The following is a 24,749-nucleotide window of genomic DNA, read 5'->3' on the forward strand; positions in this document are numbered from 1 at the left end:
TTTGTTATCTGTTTTAATGTGTCACATTCGTCAACTTCAGACGATGTCAATATCCATAATCTGTTAAATTAATAGTGTTTTGAAAGCATGTCTTTTTTTTTCTTGTCTTTTTGAATTGTAATAAGAATGTTCAGAAGATTCCAGCAGGTTTATGGATTTTCTGTCTCGGTTTTAGTCATGTTTGACATTTCAACTGATGTTCTTTGACTGGTTTATTACATGCTGTTGTGTGAGCATAAAAGACCACTTGCTGCTAACTAAAAGATTATATTATGTGTTTGTAGTTAAATTATTCTCATGCTTTTAGACTATTTAGAGCACAGGTACACCCAAATAGAAACCCCTAATACAAATACTAGAGTTACATATATATTTAAAGAGTATTGGTATTGGTTATATGTACTCTTTATTATATAACGTTACTATAACATATCTGACGTCATTGTTTGGTGATAGGCCTACCTGTGATTTAGAGTATGTCAGTAATTACTTGACACTGGTTTGCAAATATTCATTTCTTTTCTGTTTTTAATGTTTTTTAAATGTGGGTGTTTAATAAACTATTGTGAGAATATTTTTACTGTTATGTAACTCTGTATCATATTTCATATCATAGTGCATTATTTACAACAGTAGTTTGAGGAAGGCTTAACAAAATAAAGAAAATATATACAAATATATATCAGGGTTTGAAATAGCGGCCTGGTAAAAGCGGTCATTTTTTTAGACCTACATGTAGCAGAAATAGAAAAAGAAATTCACCTGCTAAAATCACAAAAAAATCGCAGATAATTATTTTCTCTCTCTCTCTCTCTCTCTCTCTCTCTCTCTCTCTCTCTCTCTCTCTCTCTCTCTCTCTCTCTCTCTCTCTCAAGAGAGAGACGGAGAGACAGAGAGAGAGAGATATGTACGGTTATCTCATCTGCTATTTAGCTCATGATTCTGTTTTATTTTAATTCCATAATACTCTAAAATACATATCAGAGGTCCTAATATTTCACACACTCTTCCAAACCCTCTACTCACTCTGTGCTGTGTTATTGCCAACAGCCGATATCAGGGTTTCTGCCAGAAAGAAATGTTTGGGTATGGCGCTGTGGAATTGAATATTTACAATGTGTGTGCTGAATGCAATTGCAGTCGATAAAGGGTGTGGGGGTCCTCCCTCCCTCAGAAAGAAACTGTGTTACGTTTAGGTTAAGAAAATCATATAGTAAGAGTCGTTAATTTTGTCAAAAGGTTAACTTAAAAAACAAAACAAAAAACCTGAAAGTAATTTAGGGTATGGCGCCATACCCATTTTAAACTCTGGCAGAAACCCTGCATATTTTACTTCCCATTTCGAATCCTGTATATACTGAACAAAATTAATAAAGTGCCAGTAGCCATTTTGTTTTTTAATTTTCACTTGTATTACAATATTATCTTAGCAAGATTTGTCGACATGCTTTTTAAAAGTTGTTTGAATAAATTTTGACCATTGATGAATGCAAAATTTGTGTATGCAGTGGGTTTTTCATATTTTGTACCATGTATAAAGAAAAATGTAACATATTTAATGGTGAATAATTAGTTTCGTTGAGTATAATTATATGAAGTTTATTATATAGACCTCGTAGAGTTTATCACCTGTGTTGCTAGACTTCGATATTCGGCACTATTCCCCCAAAACCTTAAGTAATTTTTATTCTCAATTTTGGAATAAAACAATACCCAATCCAAGTGTAAAAAAACTCAACAATTTCAATATTATTTAAATATATATTATGTTAAATAAATATAATAGTTTGAGTATAATTCATACACATGCAGTATTACTAGTTTATTATTTTATCTTATGATAATAAAAAAAATTAAAAGTGAAACTGAAAGTTTCAATATCATGAATAACATTAAATTTTCCAGTCAGCTTTTAGAAATAAAGTGCTGCTTTGAAACAATTGTTAAAGTTAAAGTTACAGACTCTGATACTGCAGGCAAAAACAAAATCACCAAAGGGGGTGGGGGGGAACAATCTCTCTCTCTCCCCCCCCCCCCCCCCCCCATTCCTTTACCAGGTTAAATGTTCCTGTAAAAAGTTGCTGAATGGTTTGTTTTATTCTAGATCAGAAGCTAAGGCTGCCAAGCTGGTAACTGATACAACATATGATCCCGGAAAAACTAAATATCACCCTATTGATGATGCATGCTGGAAAGTCAAAGAAAAGTAAGTAAAAATGTAGGTTACCAATTCAATCGGGATTCCATGCTTCTGCGAATCCCAAATTTGAGTTGAAAGCATAAGATTATGAGGTGAAATATTCCATGCCTGGTATTTTGATTTTTTTTATTAGGGCTTCTAGAATTTTTATAAAATCCACTAGCCATGGGGTCAGTGATTTAAAAAAAATTTACTAGCCGCAATTAAAAATTCACTTCTCTTTAGTTGATAAAATTTTACTAAATAATAGTAATAATTAGATATGTCACCTAAACAGGGAGATAGAGCTTAAAAACATTAACATTGGGTGATTGGGGTAGGGGCAGGATATTCATATTTATAAAATAGACTTAACTGCAACATTTGACCAAAACATTTCACTAGCCATCAAGCATGGCAATAGTTATTTACTAGCCCAACATTGAATATCATTGAATAGCCATGGGAGTGGGGCTACCATATTCTAGAAGCCCTGTTTTTATTTTAATGATGTGTCAGGTTTGGCAGTGATTTATCTGTAGGTGTGTCATGATTAAATGTCTTAAAGCAATAGTTCCATGAGTCAGATTCTGCTGAATTCCTGTCTGTAAATCTTCAGACTGTTATTTCTTTCAGCATTTGTGGCATACCTTTTTCTGAATTTCAAGGATTTTTTTTTTTTTTTCAACATTGTTTGTTTTAGGCTGTGTATATTTCTGAACATTGACCGGCCTCGGTGGCGTCGTGATTAGGCCATCGGTCTACAGGCTGGTAAGTACTGGGTTCGGATCCCAGTCGAGGCATGGGATTTTTAATCCAAATACCGACTCCAAACCCTGACTGAGTGCTCCGCAAGGCTCAATGGGTAGGTGTAAACCACTTGCACCAACCAGTGATCCATAACTGGTTCAACAAAGGCCATGGTTTGTGCTATCCTGCCTGTGGGAAGCACAAATAAAAGATTCCTTGCTGCCTGTCGTAAAAGAGTAGCCTGTGGCTAGAGCGGGTTTCCTCTAAAAAACAGTGTCAGAATGACTATATGTTTGACGTCCAATAGCCGATGATAAGATAAAAAATCAATGTGCTCTAGTGGCCTCGTTAAATAAAACAAAATTTACTTTACTTTTATTTCTGAACATTGTGTACCGAATGTTACAAAATTCGTTTTTGACTTACACGTGTGTACCTACATGTATTTACATACTTAAACACCTACGTTGAAGAACAATCTGACCATGTATATTTAAGTAAATTGTTTATTGCAGGGTGCCATACTTGGCTCTTTCAAAAACTTTCAGCTGCATCGAGAACACTTCAGCCAGGTATTGTGATTTTAATCAAGTAAAACATAATGGTTGTCCTCGTCTTTTAGTTTGTCAGTTACAATTTTAATTCATTTATTTCTCATAGCATTATGTATTTTAGCAGTCTATCTTTTAATACAATAATAAATTTTTAATAATGTACTTTCTAAAATAAACATAATTGTTTGTTAATTGATCGAATAGATATATTTTTTATATTATATTTTGTATTTTGATAACATTTTGCCTTTATAATTAAAATGATGAAAGTAAAAACCAGTAATAAAAATTTTAAAATTTGATAAATCGTAAGAACATCTTTTAAATATTTGTAGTAATTGTCAAAAGGAATTAGAGATTTTTTTTTTTAATGCCCATATTACAGTATGCATTGACGCTATGTATGTCCATCCGTAAACTTTTCATTTCCGGGACATAACTTTCTGATCAGTTCATATGCATGTACAGCTTACAATAACTAGGTCACTGTGACCTACTTTTCACACATTACTGCACATTAAAGGAAATTCTTATCAGTTCATATAACAAATTCAGTAATTTATGTGCTTCTACATCAAACTTCTGATGGGTGTAGCATGTACATCTTTTCTTTTGTTTTTTCCAGACTAGAGATGATCCGAATACTTTCTAATTTCTTTCGGTCTGTAATAGTTCTCTCCCCTGGAGATCTTCTGTACTGCGTGTATTTGTGTCTCAACAAGCTGGCACCAGCCTACGCAGGCGTGGAGCTAGGGATAGGGGAGACAATCATGATGCGAGCAATAGCACAAGCCACAGGTATATAACATTCTACAGTCATATGTTGTATAAAGGCATCTCTCGGAATTCAGATACCGTGTGACGGCAATTTAGTACTACTAATAATAAAATAAATATAATTCTAATACAACCAGCATATAAGCCCAAAATCCCAATTTTGTGTTAAATTGTTATGCAGTGTTTTGACCTGAAAGAAATGTTTGGGGTATGGCGCTATGGAATTGAATGCAACCACAGACAGTGGGATATGAGGGGGGGGGGGGGGGGGCAGCAGAAAGAAAATGGGTTAAGAAAATCATACAGTAATGATAAGAGTAATTAATTTTGTTAAAAGGTTAACTTAAAACAAAATCTTCAACATTTTTGGGGTATGCTTCATGTTCGTTTAACCCTCTGGCAGAAACCCTGTTGTGGTTACCAAGGAAACACAGTTCTATTATCCCTTAATTATAATGATAAAAATACAGGCGCTGATCATTTGTGAAACAGCTTTTTGCGGCAGCTCTGGTGATTGCCATCACAAGTTTTGAAGGCTTAAAATGGCACCTCGTATAAATTAATTAACTGTGGAAAGAATAACCACCTACTTCATTTAGAAACATCTATTTATAAAAGAAAAGTACTCGTTTTAACTTTCACACCCATTAGCCAATATATTTTTCGTGCTAGAGTGTTAAATATTTATTCATTCATTATAACTTTGAAATTTGTTACTACAGGTTTCATATTTAATATAGTGCATAGTGAGCACATTTCAGATTTGTTTGTATTCAGAACATGTATTTAAAAAGCCTGCTTCTCAGAGACTTGTGAGACTGTATCCATGTAATATAAGAAATTGTTTATTGTTCATAGGTCGGAGTTTGGACAAGATTAAAATTGACGCCAAGGAAAAGGGTGATTTAGGCCTTGTGGCAGAGGTAAGAATAGACTCTGTATATATAGTATTTAATACAGTCAAACTGTCATTACTCATTGCTGTTGCTTTTTTAAATATCTTTTACACTTTAAAGAAATATGAAAATATTGTAAGGTATTCAGATAATGAACATATTATTGGTTGTATAGATAATACTACATTAGCAGGTGCTATAACAATAACATAAAACTTGCATTATAGATAATTATTTATTTATTTTAATAATAATTTATTTTTATAATTGTATGGATAATGTCATATTAAGTTGCCATATCTGTATACGGATAATTTATTACTTAATTAATAAATAACTGTAAAGATTATTTATATGTCAAAAGTTTTAGAGATAATATCACATTAGTAGTTGCTATAAAAAAAAATGTTTTACTTGATTTATGAATAATATCACCGTAATTTTATTTATGTGTTATTAGTTGCTGTATTTATAATAAAAAAGTTGCTAAATGAATAATATAACATTGGTAGTTTGAACATAAGATCCAGTGCTTCTCTAGCCATCCTAGTTTTGCTTTGTATGGCTAAACTAATCAATAAAGTTTGTGAGAAATGCTGATCTAGAGATAATGATCATCGAATATCTCGATTCCCAGACACGACTTGAGGCAGCTTCTCTTGGTAATAAATCTTTCTAATTAATTCATTTTTGCTTTACTTTTATCCAGTTATTTAATGTGATAATCTTTACTATTTTTGGATTGCCTACAGAAAATTAAAGAGATCGAAATGTCTTATTAGACATTTGACTTAGAGTGGGAATATTTTGCAAGTTTGAATTTTAATTTTTTGGGGTTGTTTTTCCTTAAAAATATATTGTTTGCTGTTAGTATCATCCTACCCATTTCTTCTTTCACACTTCTGTACTTCACTTTAATTTTTTTCCTCCTTTTTTCTCAATTTAATAATAAAAAAATACTAACCAGTCTTGTGTTACTTACTGAAATGAAGGATTTTCTTTTGGAGATCAGCTTATTTTTATGTGTAGGCTACTCTTTATATTGGATTTATATTGGACTATATTGGTTACATGTAATTGTATGGCCTCATACATGGACAATATTGATTACACATTGCTTTACCGTCTGCACACTTGACTATTGGTTAAACATAACATACATGTAAAGGCCTATATGCACGACCAGTATTGGTTACATATGTTTAAGGCCTATAAACATGGACTATTAGTTACATATGTGTTAAGGTATGTGTGCATGGACTATATAGATTACATGTAACCTTAATATGGGCTATGTGTATATTGGTTACCCATAATTTTAAAGCTGTATGCATAGGCTACATTGGTTACATGTCACTTCAAGAGCTTTGTGTTTGGACTATATCAGGGCTTCTAGAATTTTTATAAAATCCACTAGCCATGGGATCAGTGATTAAAATGTTTCACTAGCCCTACTTTACTTTTAAGTTAATACAATCTTACTAAATAATAGTAATAATCAGATATGTCACCTATAGAGGGAGATAGAGCTTAAAAACACTATCATTGGGGGGGGGGGGATGAGGCAAGATATTCATTTTTATGCATGGCATATATTGGTTACATGTAACTCTGAGGACAGCATGCATGGCATATATTGGTTACATGTAACTGAGGACAGCATGCATGGCATATATTGGTCACATGTAACTCTGAGGACGGCATGCATGGCATATATTGGTTACATGTAACTCAGGACGGCATGCATGGCATATATTGGTTACATGTAACTCTGAGGATGGCATGCATGGCATATATTGGTTACATGTAACTCTGAGGATGGCATATATTGAGGACAGCATGCATGGCATATATTGAGGACAGCATGCATGGCATATATTGGTCACATGTAACTCTGAGGACGGCATGCATGGCATATATTGGTTACATGTAACTCAGGACGGCATGCATGGCATATATTGGTTACATGTAACTCTGAGGATGGCATGCATGGCATATATTGGTTACATGTAACTCTGAGGATGGCATATATTGGTTACATGTAACTCTGAGGATGGCATGCATGGCATATATTGGTTACATGTAACTCTGAGGATGGCATGCATGGCATATATTAGTTACATATAACTCTGAGGACGGCATGCATGGCATATATTGGTTACATGTAACTCTGAGGACGGCATGCATGGCATATATTGGTTACATGTAACTCTGAGGACGGCATGCATGGCATATATTGGTTACATGTAACTGAGGATGGCATGTATGGCATATATTGGTTACATGTAACTCTGAGGATGGCATGCATGGCATATATTGGTCACATGTAACTCTGAGGATGGCATGCATGGCATATATTGGTAACATGTAACTCTGAGGATGGCATGCATGGCATACATTGGTCACATGTAACTCTGAGGATGGCATGCATGGCATACATTGGTCACATGTAACTCTGAGGATGGCATGCATGGCCTTTATTGGTTACATGTAACTCTGAGGATGGCATGCATGGCATATATTGGTTACATGTAACTCTGAGGATGGCATGCATTTATTGGTCACATGTAACTCTGAGGATGGCATGCATGGCCTTTATTGGTTACATGTAACTCAGGACGGCATGCATGGCATATATTGGTTACATGTAACTCTGAGGATGGCATGCATGGCCTTTATTGGTTACATGTAACTGAGGACGGCATGCATGGCCTTTATTGGTCACATGTAACTCTGAGGATGGCATGCATGGCCTTTATTGGTTACATGTAACTGAGGACGGCATGCATGGCCTTTATTGGTCACATGTAACTCTGAGGATGGCATGCATGACCTTTATTGGTTACATGTAACTGGGGACGGCATGCATGGCCTTTATTGGTCACATGTAACTCTGAGGATGGCATGCATGGCCTTTATTGGTCACATGTAACTCTGAGGATGGCATGCATGGCATATATTGGTTGCATGTAACTATGAGGACAGCATGCATGGCATATATTGGTTACATGTAACTCTGAGGATGGCATGCATGGCCTTTATTGGTCACATGTAACTCTGAGGATGGCATGCATGGCATATATTGGTTGCATGTAACTCTGAGGATGGCATGCATGGCATATATTGGTTACATGTAACTCTAAGGATGGCATATATTGGTCACATGTAACTCTGAGGATGGCATGCATGGCATATATTGGTCACATGTAACTCTGAGGATGGCATGCATGGCATATATTGGTCACATGTAACTCTAAGGATGGCATATATTGGTCACATGTAACTCTGAGGATGGCATGCATGGCATATCTTGGTTACATGTAACTCTAAGGACGGCATGCATGGCATATATTGGTCACATGTAACTCTGAGGATGGCATGCATGGCATATCTTGGTTACATGTAACTCTAAGGACGGCATGCATGGCCTTTATTGGTCACATGTAACTCTGAGGATGGCATGCATGGCCTTTATTGGTTACATGTAACTGAGGACGGCATGCATGGCCTTTATTGGTCACATGTAACTCTGAGGATGGCATGCATGGCCTTTATTGGTTACATGTAACTGAGGACGGCATGCATGGCCTTTATTGGTCACATGTAACTCTGAGGACAGCATGCATGGCCTTTATTGGTCACATGTACCTCTGAGGACAGCATGCATGGCATATATTGATTACATGTAACTCTGAGGATGGCATGCATGGCATATATTGGTTACATGTAACTCTGAGGACGGCATGCATGGCATATATTGGTTACATGTAACTCTGAGGACGGCATGCATGGCATATCTTGGTTGCATGTAACTCTGAGGACGGCATGCATGGCATATCTTGGTTGCATGTAACTCTGAGGACGGCATGCATGGCATATATTGGTTGCATGTAACTCTGAGGGTGGCATGCATGGCATATATTGGTAACCCTCAGAGTTACATGTAACTCTGAGGATGGCATGCATGGCATATATTGGTTACATGTAACTCTGAGGGTGGCATGCATGGCATATATTGGTTACATGTAACTCTGAGGATGGCATATCTTGGTTACATGTAACTCTAAGGACGGCATGCATGGCATATATTGGTTGCATGTAACTGAGGATGGCATGCATGGCATATATTGGTTACATGTAACTCTGAGGACGGCATGCATGGCATATATTGGTTACATGTAACTCTGAGGATGGCATGCATGGCATATATTGGTCACATGTAACTGAGGATGGCATGCATGGCCTTTATTGGTTACATGTAACTCTGAGGATGGCATGCATGGCCTTTATTGGTTACATGTAACTCTGAGGACAGCATGCATGGCATATATTGGTTACATGTAACTCTGAGGACGGCATGCATGGCATATATTGGTTACATGTAACTCTGAGGATGGCATGCATGGCATATATTGGTTACATGTAACTCTGAGGACGGCATGCATGGCATATATTGGTTACATGTAACTCTGAGGACGGCATGCATGGCATATCTTGGTTGCATGTAACTCTGAGGATGGCATGCATGGCATATCTTGGTTACATGTAATGTATGAACAGTATTCATCTCATTTTAGCTTCTTTTTCTGTGTAAACTGATTTTCACAATTTTATTTTTAAATGGATATCAAATTATTTGTATTAGTTACATGTAACTGTAAGGCCTATTTAATTATAAGTGCTGTATACATGAGCTCTATTGATTACATGTAAGGTCTCTATACATGGGCTATATTGGTTATATCTAACTGTACGGTCTCTATACTTGGGCTATATTGGTTATATCTAACTGTACGGTCTCTATACATGGGCTATATTGGTTATATCTAACTGTAAGGTCTATACATGGGCTGTATTGGTTATATCTAACTGTAAGGCCTGTATACATGGGCCATATTGGTTACATGTAACTGTAAGGCCAATATACATGGAATATATTGGTTACATGTAACTGTAAGGCCTGTATACATTGACTATATTGGTTACATGTAACTGTAAGGGCTGTATACATGGACTATATTGGTTACATGTAACTAAGGCCTGTATACATTGACTATATTGGTTACATGTAACTGTAAGGGCTGTATACATTGACTATATTGGTTACATGTAACTGTAAGGGCTGTATACATGGACTATATTGGTTACATGTTACTGTAAGGCCTGTATACATTGACTATATTGGTTACATGTAACTGTAAGGGCTGTATACATGGACTATATTGGTTACATGTAACTGAGGGCTGTATACATGGACTATATTGGTTACATGTAACTGTAAGGGCTGTATACATGGACTATATTGGTTACATGTAACTGAGGGCTGTATACATGGACTATATTGGTTACATGTATATTGGTTACTGTAAGGGGCTGTATACATGGACTATATTGGTTACATGTTACTGTAAGGGCTGTATACATGGACTATATTGGTTATTGGTTACATGTTACTGTATGTAACATGTAAGGTTACCTGTATACATTGACTATATTGGTTACATGTAACTGAGGGCTGTATACATGGACTATATTGGTTACATGTAACTGAGGGCTGTATACATGGACTATATTGGTTACATGTTACTGTAAGGGCTGTATACATTGACTATATTGGTTACATGTTACTGTAAGGGACTGTATACATTGACTATATTGGTTACATGTTACTGTAAGGGCTGTATACATTGACTATATTGGTTACATGTTACTGTAAGGGCTGTATACATGGACTATATTGGTTACATGTTACTGTAAGGCCTGTATACATTGACTATATTGGTTACATGTAACTGAGGGCTGTATACATGGACTATATTGGTTACATGTAACTGTAAGGCCTGTATACATGGACTATATTGGTTACATGTAACTGTAAGGCCTGTATACATGGACTATTACCTACACATAACTAAGGCCTTTATACATGGACTATATTGGTTACATGTAACTATAAGGCCTGTATACATGAAGTATTATTAGTTACACATAACTGTAAGGCCTGTATACATGGACTATATTGGTTACATGTAACTATAAGGCCTGTATACATGAAGTATTATTAGTTACACATAACTGTAAGGCCTATATACATGGACTATTACCTACACATAACTAAGGCCTTTATACATGGACTATATTGGTTACATGTAACTATAAGGCCTGTATACATGAAGTATTATTAGTTACACATAACTGTAAGGCCTATAATATTGGTTACATGTTGATAGTGTAACCACCGCAGCATTATTTGCACATAGCTGACAAGCATCCCACTGATATGAAGATTAATTAAAGAAATCTTGGCCGGCCAGACAGAATTCAATTTCCACACGTAAGCTGGGCAATTTGCTTAAGGAGATATTAATCGAGACGTACTCCGCGCGACTGTGAGTCCACACATATGTTACGATGAGACAACCAGATAAAATGTTGGCAGGGATGGAAGTAACAACAGCCTCAGGATCACACAAAGGAAATTATTACTTAATTAAGTGCAGCACGTATGAGTGAATAAAAACACGGCCATTTAACCTTCCTAATAAAAGTTACGGTTTGTTTTGTTTAATGACACCACTAGAGCCCATTGATTTATTAATCATCAGCATGTATGACTGAATAAAAATACGACCATTTAACCTTCCAAATAAAAGTTTACTGTTAATTTTGTTTAATGACACCACTAGAGCACATTGATTTATTAATCATCAACACGTATGAGTGAATAAAAACATGGCCATTTAACCTTCCAAATAAAAGTTTACCGTTGGTTTTGTTTAACAACACCACTAGAGCACATTGATTTATTAATTATCGGCTATTGGATGTCAAACATTAAATAATTCTGCCAAGAAATTATCAGCTACATTTTTTCCATTAGTGGCAAGTGATGTTTTCTATGCACCAATACAACAGACAGTATAGCACTTACCACAGCCTTTGATATACCAGTCATGGTGCACTGACTGGAACGAGAAATTGCCCAATGGCCCACTGATACTCGCATCTTTTATAAAGTAACAAATTTGTTTCTATATAGTGTCAGCAGTTTTCAATTCTAGAGTTTTGGAAATGTCAGCATTTCTATTTGTTTCTTTTTAATTTGCATTAAACTGATTTTGAATGCAAAATCGGCAATAACTGACAAATGATTTATTTGCATCAGCATAGTCTGTAAAGAGAAATTGTTTTAATAATATGGTAATAATACCCAGACAGTCTACATCTTTGTTCTGACTGATTTTCAGGGAGATATTTTTTGTCTCGCGTTTACAAAGTGAAAAGGAGAGAAATAGGTATTACTTGGCATCAACTTTGGCATTAAAGTTTCGCATTTCACGTTAAAGTTTCGCATTTAGATCACTTTCTCACAAACTGTAAGTCCTAAGTTAATGAAACTTGCTTTATAGTTTCACCTATGAATATTCATCACAATGCACCAGGTTTTTTTTATGGTAGGCCAGATATTTAATTCCATGAAAGCTTGTCCTGTAATTTGTGTTATACATGTAAGCTTCCTGTTAAAGATCCAGTGGTAATGCGCTCGCTCGTTGCGCGGTCAGTCTGGGATCGATCCCTGTCGGTAGGCCCATTGGGCTAGTTCTCGTTCCAGCCAGTGCACCACAACTGGCATATCAAAGGTCGTGGTATGTACTACCCTGTCTGTGGGATGGTGCATATAAAAGATCCCTTGCTGCTAATCGAAAAGAGTAGCCCATGAAGTGACGACAGCGGGTTTCCTTCCTCAATATCTGTGTGGTTCTTAACCATATGTCTGACGCCATATAACCGTAAATAAAATGTGTTAGAGTGCGTCGTTAAATAAAACATTTCCTTCCTTCCTGTTAAAGACCTCTGACTTATGGCACTTTCCTCCTTAGTTCCATGGACTGGCCTGAACATCTCAACAGCCAATCAAATTGCTAAAATCTTCCACTGAATCATGGGTATTTCTTGTTAATTAATTAAGATCGATCTTAGGTTAAGAATCACAGAAAACAATACGAGTCTGTAATAGATGATATATATGGCAACTGGACTGAATATTTTTCTGACAAATCTTTCCAGTTTAATGAAAGGTTAAGGAAATAAATTTTAAATTTTTTTTTATATATTTCTTTTCCCAAGTAATATGTCCATCACTAGTTATACAGTAGAATAGTGACTTACATGAGGATTTTTCAACTTTGTTACAAAAAGTTCTATCAACAGTTTGTCAAAAGTGGTAAACTACCATGAATTATCAACTGATGGTTGCTAACCAGATATTTTCTCATGTATTTCAGAGTAGTCGTAGTAACCAGACCACAATGTTTGCTCCAGCTAAGTTGACTGTATCCACTGTGTTTGTACGACTGAAGGAAATCGCCAGCATGAGTGGAAACTCTGTAAGAAATAGCTCAACTTAAAGTAGTAAAACTGTTCTAGGGTAGTTCCGATATTTTCATGAATTTCTGAGGTGGGTGGGGGTGTGTGGCTTTACTCAATTTATTCTTTTAAAAAAGGAAAATGTTTTGATTCATTATTTTGAAATGTAATATGGAAAATTGTTTCTCAGTTTCAGAAGCCTGTTTTGTTACCGTGACATCTATGTGAAAAATCAAAAGATAATTGGAATTGTATTTTATGGATAATATTAATTTGTGTAATGGTGTTTTTAGTGTGGTATAAATTTGAAGTGATTTATATATGATATTTTAGCTTCCAATGAAACTAAAATTAATTTTTATAGTTACTAATGAGGCAAAAACTACAATTTTCAGTTCGCTGTAAAACAAAATGACATTTTTTAGTATTAAGATTTTTATAAATTATTGTAGATAATGAACAAAAAGGTGGACAAGATTAGAGTCCTTCCCACCAGGGAATGTCATTTACTTACTATAGGATGTACCCCATCCCATGTTAGTTATTTCTGAACTGAAATAGTGCTTTTTTGTTATTTCCAAAACGCTTTTACTTTTCTTCTTACGTTAAATCAAACTGAAATTATTTACAAAAAACTATTTTCATGTATGCTGGGAAGGATTATGACTAAAAATTGCTATATTACCGTTAACATTGAGATAAAAAAAATTCCAGTATTGGGATCGATGTAATGTGTTTCAGGTGATGACGAAGAAGATGGACAAGATAAAGGGTTTGTTTGTCGCATGTCGGCAGTGCGAGGCTCGCTACCTCATCAGGTGTCTCGGAGGAAAACTGCGTATCGGGCTTGCGGAGCAGTCTGTCCTGACGGCGCTTGGTAACGCGGTGTTCCTCACTCCTCCAGGGCAAGGTGAGGGGGGTTAACACTTTTTAGGGTTTTAGGGAACGTTCTAGATTGTCAACAATATTCATAAAAATACAAGAGTACTCTCTTCTTCCTCTCTCTCTTTCTCTCTCACTCTCTTTCTCTTTTTCTTTCTCTCTCTGTCTCGGTCTCTCTCTCTCTCCCTCCCTCCACTTCTTTCCATCTATCTCTGTCTCTTTCCCTCCCCTCCTGTCTCTGTCTGTCTGTGTGTTTCTCTCTCTCTCTCTCTCTCTCTCTCTCTCTCTCTCTCTCTCTCTCTCTCTCTCTCTCTCTCTCTCTCTCTCTCTCTCTCTCTCTCTCTCTCTCTCTCTCTCTCCTCTCCTCTCCTCTCTCATTTCCCTGTACCTAGTTTCCGCTCTCTATCCTGTCTGTCTGTCTGTCTGTCTGTCTGTCTGTCTGTCTCTCTCTCTCTCTCTCTCTCTCTCTCTCTCTCTCTCTCTCTCGACCTTCTCTCTCTCTCATTTCCCTGTACCTAGTTTCCGCTCTCTCTATCCTGTCTGTCTGTCTGTCTCTCTCTCTCTCTCTCTCTCTATCTCTCTCTCTCTCTCTCTCTCTCTCTCTCTCTCTCTCTCTCTCTCTCTCTCTCTCTCTCTCTGTGTGTGTGTGTCTCTTTCTCTCTTTGCTATTCCTTTTTCTCACTCCTTATGTACATCAAAATTTGATCAACATTTTTGTATGTTTGGAAGAAAAGAAAGTGATGGTTATTTTTATGAATGAATTCGGTGTTACACTCATTATTTTTTAATATTGGTCTCTTCATGTTGTTATATCAATATTTTTTTTACTTCAGAATACCCCCCTGAGGTACTGGATGCTGGGAAAGGGATGTCATCTGAAACTCTAAAGAAAAAGATGGATGAGGCAGCATTGATTATTAAAACAACATACTGGCGAGTCTTTACAATATTCTTTACCAACTTCTTAAAAAACCCTCATTAATTTCACAGTGGTATGTACTATCCTGTCTGTGGGATGGTGCATATAAAAGATCCCTTGCTGCTAATTGAAAAGAGTAGCCCATAAAGTGGCAACAGCGGGTTTCCTCTCTCAATATTTGTGTGATCCTTAACCATACGTCTGACGCCATATAACCGTAAATGAAATGTGTTGAGTGCATTGTTAAATAGAACATTTCCTTCCTTCCAATCAAATGTGACTGTTCGTCTAGCACCATTTCAGGACAGTGATCCTTAGCTCACCTTAATGTTACTCAAGATGAAGACCATTTGCAATAATATGAACTGTGATACTTTGAATCGTTTGTATCCATGCAGTATTACTAATCACAAAAAATACGATTTTATAATGTTATTTTGGGGTGGATTTCATTGTTATAAACCTAGGATTCAATAACTTAAATATAATTTAATATAAGTTCAGTAGCCCGAAGGTTAAAGAATGTTTTGGCTATAAATTGTTTAATGACTTTGTTTTAATGTGGTAATTTATTTATTTATTTCTATTGGTATTTCTATATGTTTCTGGTTGATCTCTTTGACAGTGAACTACCTAACTATGATGCCATTGTCCCTGTTCTGTTGAAGGAAGGATTACAAGAACTTCCCACTCGCTGCATGCTCACTCCCGGTAAGAGTTATTGGTACGGACATCTGAAATGTGAAAAATTACCTTTAACTATGGGTTTTAGTTTGTTTGTTGGGCTTTTTTGTACATGTTTGATGTTTCATGTCTAGATGTTGTTTCCAGGAATTCCACTAAAACCCATGTTGGCACATCCGACCAAGGGAGTGAGTGAAGTCCTACAGAGGTTTGAGAACATGGAGTTCACCTGTGAATACAAGTATGATGGAGAGAGAGCCCAGGTTGGTGCAAGATTAATAGTTTCTAACACTCGTCTCAAGAAAATCAATCCATGGAGCAAGCTTTAGCGATCTTTAAGCATTGTGTTTCTTGAGACGAGTGTCAGAAAAACCCATCTACAAAATGACAAATGCCAGAAATATTTTCTAGTTCAATGATTCTTATAATTTTAGTATAATTATTATAAAATTCACTGCATTTTATTTTTTTACCATGACATCAATCCTTCTCTCAGTATATATTACGTGACATCACTCCTCAGCTGATATATGTTACGTCACTAAAAGGAATGCATGCAGTGTTATATATTACGTGACGTCCGTACTACCTTTGCTTAGAGAATGATGTAATTAAAATGTAGCAATGGCCATCTACCTCCTAAATGATGAGACCAATTGATCATTGAAAAAGGTGCATTACTGTCTAGGAGATGTGTGTTAGACTATTTTTGGCACAGCTTTCTTGCACTTTTCTACTGGTTGTTTGAACTAGAAATATATTTGTAGCAATTGTCTGTCATGTTTTATGAATTTATTGTGAATAACAGTCAAAAATTTATATAGTTGCATAGCATAATGCAATGCAGCATAACATACATCAGTTTCTTTTGTCATTGGCATGATCTGTTTTCCATGATTACATCCTATCTTTTTAATGACATCTACTTTTTTATTGAAGGATAACAATCGGATATTTAGTGTCATCCTATCAAAATTGTAAGAGCAGAACATTTGTAATTAAAATGTAATGACTAACAATCAAGCTGCCATCAGCAAGATCCACATTTTATTATTGTATAAGTTCCTAATCTTACCAGAAATCTGTTTGTAGATTTGTATGTGTACTGGTTATTGTAGGTTTATTGGGAAGGTGACAGATAATCCACTTTTTTAATACAAAAACATCTTTACTCTGATTATCTCCCTTGAAACTAGAGTACTTCAAAATTCTCTATCTGCACAAAATTGTTTAGAACAAAACGGTTAATATGATTTTGTGATGAAATGGGGCAGTTTATTTCAGGTTAGTTTCATAGTGAAATATTAATTAGCAACTATAGTCCGTCCCATCCTCCTAAAAAAAATTTGTTTGTTAATATTTCAGTTTGGTTTGACATAAGAAGAAAAGTTAAAGTGTTCTGGAAAAAAACACAAAAAAACACCCAACAATATTGTATGGAAGTTACAAAACAATCGGCTCAGAAATAAATAAATTGTAGTAAATTCCATAATTTGAAAAAAAGGCCTCCCTGTGTGACGGACAATAGAATGACATCAAAATAAAAAATAAAAATTTCTTGCCTTAAAGGGACAGACCCTAGTTTCAGCCCATAGAAATTAACACTAAGTTTAGTTAAAGGGACAGACCCTAGTTTCAGCCCATAGAAATTAACACTAAGTTTAGTTAATTTATAACCATGTAACACATTTGGATAAAGTTACAACTGAGTAAAGCAAGAGTCTGTGACTTTGAAATGGTGAAATACCTTCTAAAAATAGACTAAAACTCGACTCCATAACTGTTACCTTTCAGACACGTGTGTTTATAAAAATATGAGAAATGCATTTTGTGATATTAAAAACACCAGGATGACCAAAAACACTTCGAATGTATGGAAATGGATAATCTAAACAATAAAATCTAAGTAAAGTATGATTTCAGTTATCAAAAACAGCTCTAATAGTCACAAGTATGCCTTAATGTTTAAAAACTAGGGTATGTCCCTTTAATAAAGTCAGAAAGCGAAATATAGATACATTGTATTACATTTCCGATGGCGGCGACAGAATACATTTTGTGTTTAGCTCTATTAAGTTTTTGTGATTAATTATGAAAAAACCCTTGTTTTATGTTTATATATATATATATATACTCTTCAAAAAAAGAAACGCAAAAGGGTACAAATGGGTTATAACTCCGATTTTATGTTTCCTACCGGTTCATGCTTTGTGAATATAAGGTCATTGCATGTCCCAAACACATTCCCACGGTTACATTCGATAAAACGCAGCTACTGTACAATAAAGTTCCAAAATGTGAATATTCGCAAAAACGCAGCCACGTGCAAACCATGTCACCACTGCACGTGCGTTGTCTGCACGTGCAACATGAACGCCGACAGTATAAAAGTGCAGGGTGTTCGCTTGCCTGGCCTCTGTATCTGGCCGACAGTTGACAATCCAGGACATGCCACGTCTCAGTGAACCGCAGAGAAACAATGCCATCGGCCGACTAGACGCAGGTGAATCCAGAACGGCCGTTGCCAGGGCATTTCATGTGTCCCCAAGCACCATCTCCAGACTGTGGGACCATTACCAGCAACATGGATCAACACGTGACCTCCCTAGATCCGGTCGACCACGGGTCACTACCCCCGGGCAGGACCGCTACATCCGGGTACGCCACCTTCGGGAACGATTGACTACTGCCACCTCCACAGCCGCAGCAATACCAGGTTTGCGCAGGATATCCGACCAGACCGTACGGAACCGCCTACGTGAGGTAGGAATTCGTGCCAGACGTCCAGTTCGAGGTGTCATCTTAACACCACAACACCGTCGACTCCGACTGCAGTGGTGCCAGATTCATCGACAATGGCCTCAACTGCGATGGAGACAGGTGTGGTTCAGTGACGAGTCCCGATTTCTGCTCCGACGTCATGATGGAAGATGTCGCGTGTATAGGCGTCGTGGTGAACGTTATGCGGCAAACTGCGTGCAGGAAGTGGACAGATTCGGCGGGGGTAGTGTCATGGTGTGGGCAGCCATCTCACACACTGGCAGAACTGACCTGGTCCACGTGCAGGGCAACCTGAATGCACAGGGCTACATTGACCAGATCCTCCGGCCACACATCGTTCCAGTTATGGCCAACGCCAACGCAGTGTTCCAACATGACAACGCCAGGCCTCACACAGCACGTCTCACAACGGCTTTCCTACAGAACAACAACATTAATGTCCTTCCTTGGCCATCGATATCACCGGATTTGAACCCAATTGAGCATCTATGGGACGAGTTGGACCGACGCCTCCGACAGCGACAACCACAGCCCCAGACCCTGCCCGAGCTGGCAGCAGCCTTGCAGGCCGAGTGGGCCACCATCCCCCGGGACGTCATCCGTTCTCTGGTTGCTTCAATGGGCAGGCGGTGCCAGGCAGTTGTCAACACACGCGGAGGCCACACCCGGTATTGACTCCAGATGACCTTGACCTTGGTGGTGTGTCCTATCACTTACTCACAATGGACTAGAGTGAATTGTGAACAATCCTGCAACATTTGGTAATTATCGGACTCACCATTCAATAATTAAATCAATTCTCCAAATTTTACTACAATGTGGTTTTGCGTTTCTTCTTTTGAAGAGTATATATATATATATATATATATATATATATTATCTCTGTATTACCTCTTCAGATTCATGTTCTGGAAGACGGAAAGATCCACATCTACAGCAGAAACTCTGAAGACAACACGTCAAAGTATCCTGATATTATCGGCCGCATGCCGAACGCCATCACGGATACAGTGAAATCATGTGTGATCGACTCTGAAGCTGTGGCATGGGACCAGCAGAACAAACAGATCTTACCCTTCCAGGTCCTGTCAACACGCAAGAGAAAGGTGAGGTATTTGGTTTTAAGGGGTGGGACGTAACCCAGTGGGAAAGGGCTTGCCTGATGCAAGGTTGGTCTAGGATCGATCTCATCAGTGGCCCATTGAGCTATTTCTCATTCCAGACAGTGTATGTGCTTTCCTGTCTGTAGGAAAGTGCATATAAAAGATCCCTTGCTGCATTAGAAAAAATATAGCGGGTTTCCTCTGATGACTAAGAATTACCAAATGTTTGACATCCAATAGCCGATGATTAATTAATCAATGTGCTCCAGTGGTGTCATTAAACAAAACAAACTTTTCCAGACAGTGTACTACGACTGGTATATTAAAGGCCATGGTATGTGCTGTCCTGTCTGGGAAAGTGCATATAAAAGATCCCTTGCTACTAATATGTCATTTTATACAATGCAGATATTGAAGAAAAACAAAAATCAATTGTAGTATTATTTTGTTTCTTGTTTTACAGGATGCCGATGTAGAAGAAATAAAGATTCGACTGTTGTATTATTTTGTTTGTTGTTTTATAGGATGCCGACGTAGAAGAAATAAAGATCGACTGTAGTAGTATTTTGTTTGTTGTTTTACAGGATGCCGATGTAGAAGAAATAAAGATCGACTGTTGTATTATTTTATTTCTTGTCGACTGTTGTATTATTTTGTTTCTTGTTTTATAGGATGCCGATGTAGAAGAAATAAAGATCAACTGTTGTATTATTTTGTTTCTTGTTTTATAGGATGCCGACGTTGAAGAAATAAAGAACGACTGTAGTATTATTTTGTTTCTTGTTTTATAGGATGCCGTCGTAGAAGAAATAAAGAACGACTGTAGTATTATTTTGTTTCTTGTTTTATAGGATGCCGACGTTGAAGAAATAAAGAACGACTGTAGTATTATTTTGTTTGTTGTTTTATAGGATGCCGACGTTGAAGAAATAAAGAACGACTGTAGTATTATTTTGTTTGTTGTTTTATAGGATGCCGACGTTGAAGAAATAAAGAACGACTGTAGTATTATTTTGTTTCTTGTTTTATAGGATGCCGACGTTGAAGAAATAAAGAACGACTGTAGTATTATTTTGTTTCTTGTTTTATAGGATGCCGATGTAGAAGAAATAAAGATGTTTTAGATGCCGAAGTAGAAGAAATAAAGATCGACTGTTGTATTATTTGATTTCTTGTTTTACAGGATGCCGACGTAGAAGAAATAAAGATCGACTGTTGTATTATTTTGTTTGTTGTTTTACAGGATGCTGACATAGAAGAAATAAAGATCGACTGTTGTATTATTTTGTTTGTTGTTTTATAGGATGCCGATGTAGAAGAAATAAAGATCGACTGTAGTATTATTTTGTTTCTTGTTTTATAGGATGCCGACGTTGAAGAACTAAAGAACGACTGTAGTATTATTTTGTTTCTTGTTTTATAGGATGCCGATGTAGAAGAAATAAAGATCAACTGTAGTATTATTTTGTTTGTTGTTTTATAGGATGCCGACGTAGAAGAAATAAAGATCGACTGTAGTAGTATTTTGTTTCTTGTTTTATAGGATGCCGACGTTGAAGAACTAAAGAACGACTGTAGTATTATTTTGTTTGTTGTTTTATAGGATGCCGACGTTGAAGAAATAAAGAACGACTGTAGTATTATTTTGTTTGTTGTTTTATAGGATGCCGACGTTGAAGAAATAAAGAACGACTGTAGTATTATTTTGTTTCTTGTTTTATAGGATGCCGACGTTGAAGAAATAAAGAACGACTGTAGTATTATTTTGTTTCTTGTTTTATAGGATGCCGATGTAGAAGAAATAAAGATGTTTTAGATGCCGAAGTAGAAGAAATAAAGATCGACTGTTGTATTATTTTATTTCTTGTTTTACAGGATGCCGACGTAGAAGAAATAAAGATCGACTGTTGTATTATTTTGTTTGTTGTTTTACAGGATGCCGACATAGAAGAAATAAAGATCGACTGTTGTATTATTTTGTTTGTTGTTTTATAGGATGCCGATGTAGAAGAAATAAAGATCAACTGTAGTATTATTTTGTTTGTTGTTTTATAGGATGCCGACGTAGAAGAAATAAAGATCGACTGTAGTAGTATTTTGTTTCTTGTTTTATAGGATGCCGACGTAGAAGAACTAAAGATCGACTGTAGTATTATTTTGTTTCTTGTTTTATAGGATGCCGACGTTAAAGAAATAAAGATCAGCTGTAGTATTATTTTATTTCTTGTTTTATAGGATGCCGATGTAGAAGAAATAAAGATCAACTGTAGTATTATTTTGTTTGTTGTTTTATAGGATGCCGACGTAGAAGAAATAAAGATCGACTGTAGTAGTATTTTGTTTCTTGTTTTATAGGATGCCGACGTAGAAGAAATAAAGATCAGCTGTAGTATTATTTTATTTCTTGTTTTATAGGATGCCGATGTAGAAGAAATAAAGATCAACTGTAGTAGTATTTTGTTTGTTGTTTTATAGGATGCCGACGTAGAAGAAATAAAGATCGACTGTAGTAGTATTTTGTTTCTTGTTTTACAGGATGCCGATGTAGAAGAAATAAAGATCGACTGTTGTATTATTTTATTTCTTGTCGACTGTTGTATTATTTTGTTTGTTGTTTTATAGAATGCCGATGTAGAAGAAATAAAGATCGACTGTAGTATTATTTTGTTTCTTGTTTTATAGGATGCCGACGTTGAAGAACTAAAGAACGACTGTAGTATTATTTTGTTTCTTGTTTTATAGGATGCCGACGTTAAAGAAATAAAGATCAGCTGTAGTATTATTTTATTTCTTGTTTTATAGGATGCCGATGTAGAAGAAATAAAGATCAACTGTAGTATTATTTTGTTTCTTGTTTTATAGGATGCCGATGTAGAAGAAATAAAGATCGACTGTAGTTGTATTTTGTTTGTTGTTTTACAGGATGCCGACGTAGAAGAAATAAAGATCGACTGTAGTAGTATTTTGTTTGTTGTTTTACAGGATGCCGATGTAGAAGAAATAAAGATCGACTGTTGTATTATTTTATTTCTTGTCGACTGTTGTATTATTTTGTTTCTTGTTTTATAGGATGCCGATGTAGAAGAAATAAAGAACGACTGTTGTATTATTTTGTTTCTTGTTTTATAGGATGCCGATGTAGAAGAACTAAAGAACGACTGTAGTATTATTTTGTTTGTTGTTTTATAGGATGCCGACGTTGAAGAAATAAAGAACGACTGTAGTATTATTTTGTTTCTTGTTTTATAGGATGCCGACGTTGAAGAAATAAAGAACGACTGTAGTATTATTTTGTTTGTTGTTTTATAGGATGCCGACGTTGAAGAAATAAAGAACGACTGTAGTATTATTTTGTTTGTTGTTTTATAGGATGCCGACGTTGAAGAAATAAAGAACGACTGTAGTATTATTTTGTTTGTTGTTTTATAGGATGCCGACGTTGAAGAAATAAAGAACGACTGTAGTATTATTTTGTTTGTTGTTTTATAGGATGCCGACGTTGAAGAAATAAAGAACGACTGTAGTATTATTTTGTTTCTTGTTTTATAGGATGCCGATGTAGAAGAAATAAAGATGTTTTAGATGCCGAAGTAGAAGAAATAAAGATCGACTGTTGTATTATTTTATTTCTTGTTTTACAGGATGCCGACGTAGAAGAAATAAAGATCGACTGTTGTATTATTTTGTTTGTTGTTTTACAGGATGCCGACATAGAAGAAATAAAGATCGACTGTTGTATTATTTTGTTTGTTGTTTTATAGGATGCCGATGTAGAAGAAATAAAGATCGACTGTAGTATTATTTTGTTTCTTGTTTTATAGGATGCCGATGTAGAAGAAATAAAGATCGACTGTAGTATTATTTTGTTTCTTGTTTTATAGGATGCCGATGTAGAAGAAATAAAGATCAACTGTAGTATTATTTTGTTTGTTGTTTTATAGGATGCCGACGTAGAAGAAATAAAGATCGACTGTAGTAGTATTTTGTTTCTTGTTTTACAGGATGCCGATGTAGAAGAAATAAAGATCGACTGTTGTATTATTATTTCTTGTCGTTTGTATTGTTTTATAGTTTTATAGAATGCCGATGTAGAAGAAATAAAGATCGACTGTAGTATTATTTTGTTTCTTGTTTTATAGGATGCCGACGTTGAAGAACTAAAGAACGACTGTAGTATTATTTTGTTTCTTGTTTTATAGGATGCCGATGTAGAAGAAATAAAGATCAACTGTAGTATTATTTTGTTTGTTGTTTTATAGGATGCCGACGTAGAAGAAATAAAGATCGACTGTAGTAGTATTTTGTTTCTTGTTTTATAGGATGCCGACGTAGAAGAAATAAAGATCAGCTGTAGTATTATTTTATTTCTTGTTTTATAGGATGCCGATGTAGAAGAAATAAAGATCAACTGTAGTAGTATTTTGTTTGTTGTTTTATAGGATGCCGACGTAGAAGAAATAAAGATCGACTGTAGTAGTATTTTGTTTCTTGTTTTACAGGATGCCGATGTAGAAGAAATAAAGATCGACTGTTGTATTATTTTATTTCTTGTCGACTGTTGTATTATTTTGTTTGTTGTTTTATAGAATGCCGATGTAGAAGAAATAAAGATCGACTGTAGTATTATTTTGTTTCTTGTTTTATAGGATGCCGACGTTGAAGAACTAAAGAACGACTGTAGTATTATTTTGTTTCTTGTTTTATAGGATGCCGACGTTAAAGAAATAAAGATCAGCTGTAGTATTATTTTATTTCTTGTTTTATAGGATGCCGATGTAGAAGAAATAAAGATCAACTGTAGTATTATTTTGTTTCTTGTTTTATAGGATGCCGATGTAGAAGAAATAAAGGTTGACT

At 35.9% G+C, this 24,749-nt stretch overlaps 1 protein-coding gene across 1 annotated transcript in view; it reads left to right on the forward strand.

Annotated features, from left to right (window-relative positions):
* Positions 1 to 24,749, forward strand: part of LOC121378472 (DNA ligase 1-like) — a 74,347-nt gene that overhangs the window by 43,092 nt on the left and 6,506 nt on the right. Inside the window, exons 10-19 of the mRNA XM_041506659.1 lie at positions 2,105 to 2,206; positions 3,445 to 3,501; positions 4,109 to 4,281; positions 5,119 to 5,183; positions 13,442 to 13,543; positions 14,265 to 14,433; positions 15,239 to 15,338; positions 15,950 to 16,035; positions 16,156 to 16,271; positions 19,689 to 19,895. Of these exons, the coding sequence (XP_041362593.1) occupies positions 2,105 to 2,206; positions 3,445 to 3,501; positions 4,109 to 4,281; positions 5,119 to 5,183; positions 13,442 to 13,543; positions 14,265 to 14,433; positions 15,239 to 15,338; positions 15,950 to 16,035; positions 16,156 to 16,271; positions 19,689 to 19,895 (1,177 nt within the window). The remainder of the gene's footprint in view (positions 1 to 2,104; positions 2,207 to 3,444; positions 3,502 to 4,108; positions 4,282 to 5,118; positions 5,184 to 13,441; positions 13,544 to 14,264; positions 14,434 to 15,238; positions 15,339 to 15,949; positions 16,036 to 16,155; positions 16,272 to 19,688; positions 19,896 to 24,749) is intronic.

Source organism: Gigantopelta aegis, chromosome 8, assembly GCF_016097555.1.
Source record: "Gigantopelta aegis isolate Gae_Host chromosome 8, Gae_host_genome, whole genome shotgun sequence".
Taxonomy (NCBI): Eukaryota; Metazoa; Mollusca; class Gastropoda; order Neomphalida; family Peltospiridae; genus Gigantopelta; species Gigantopelta aegis.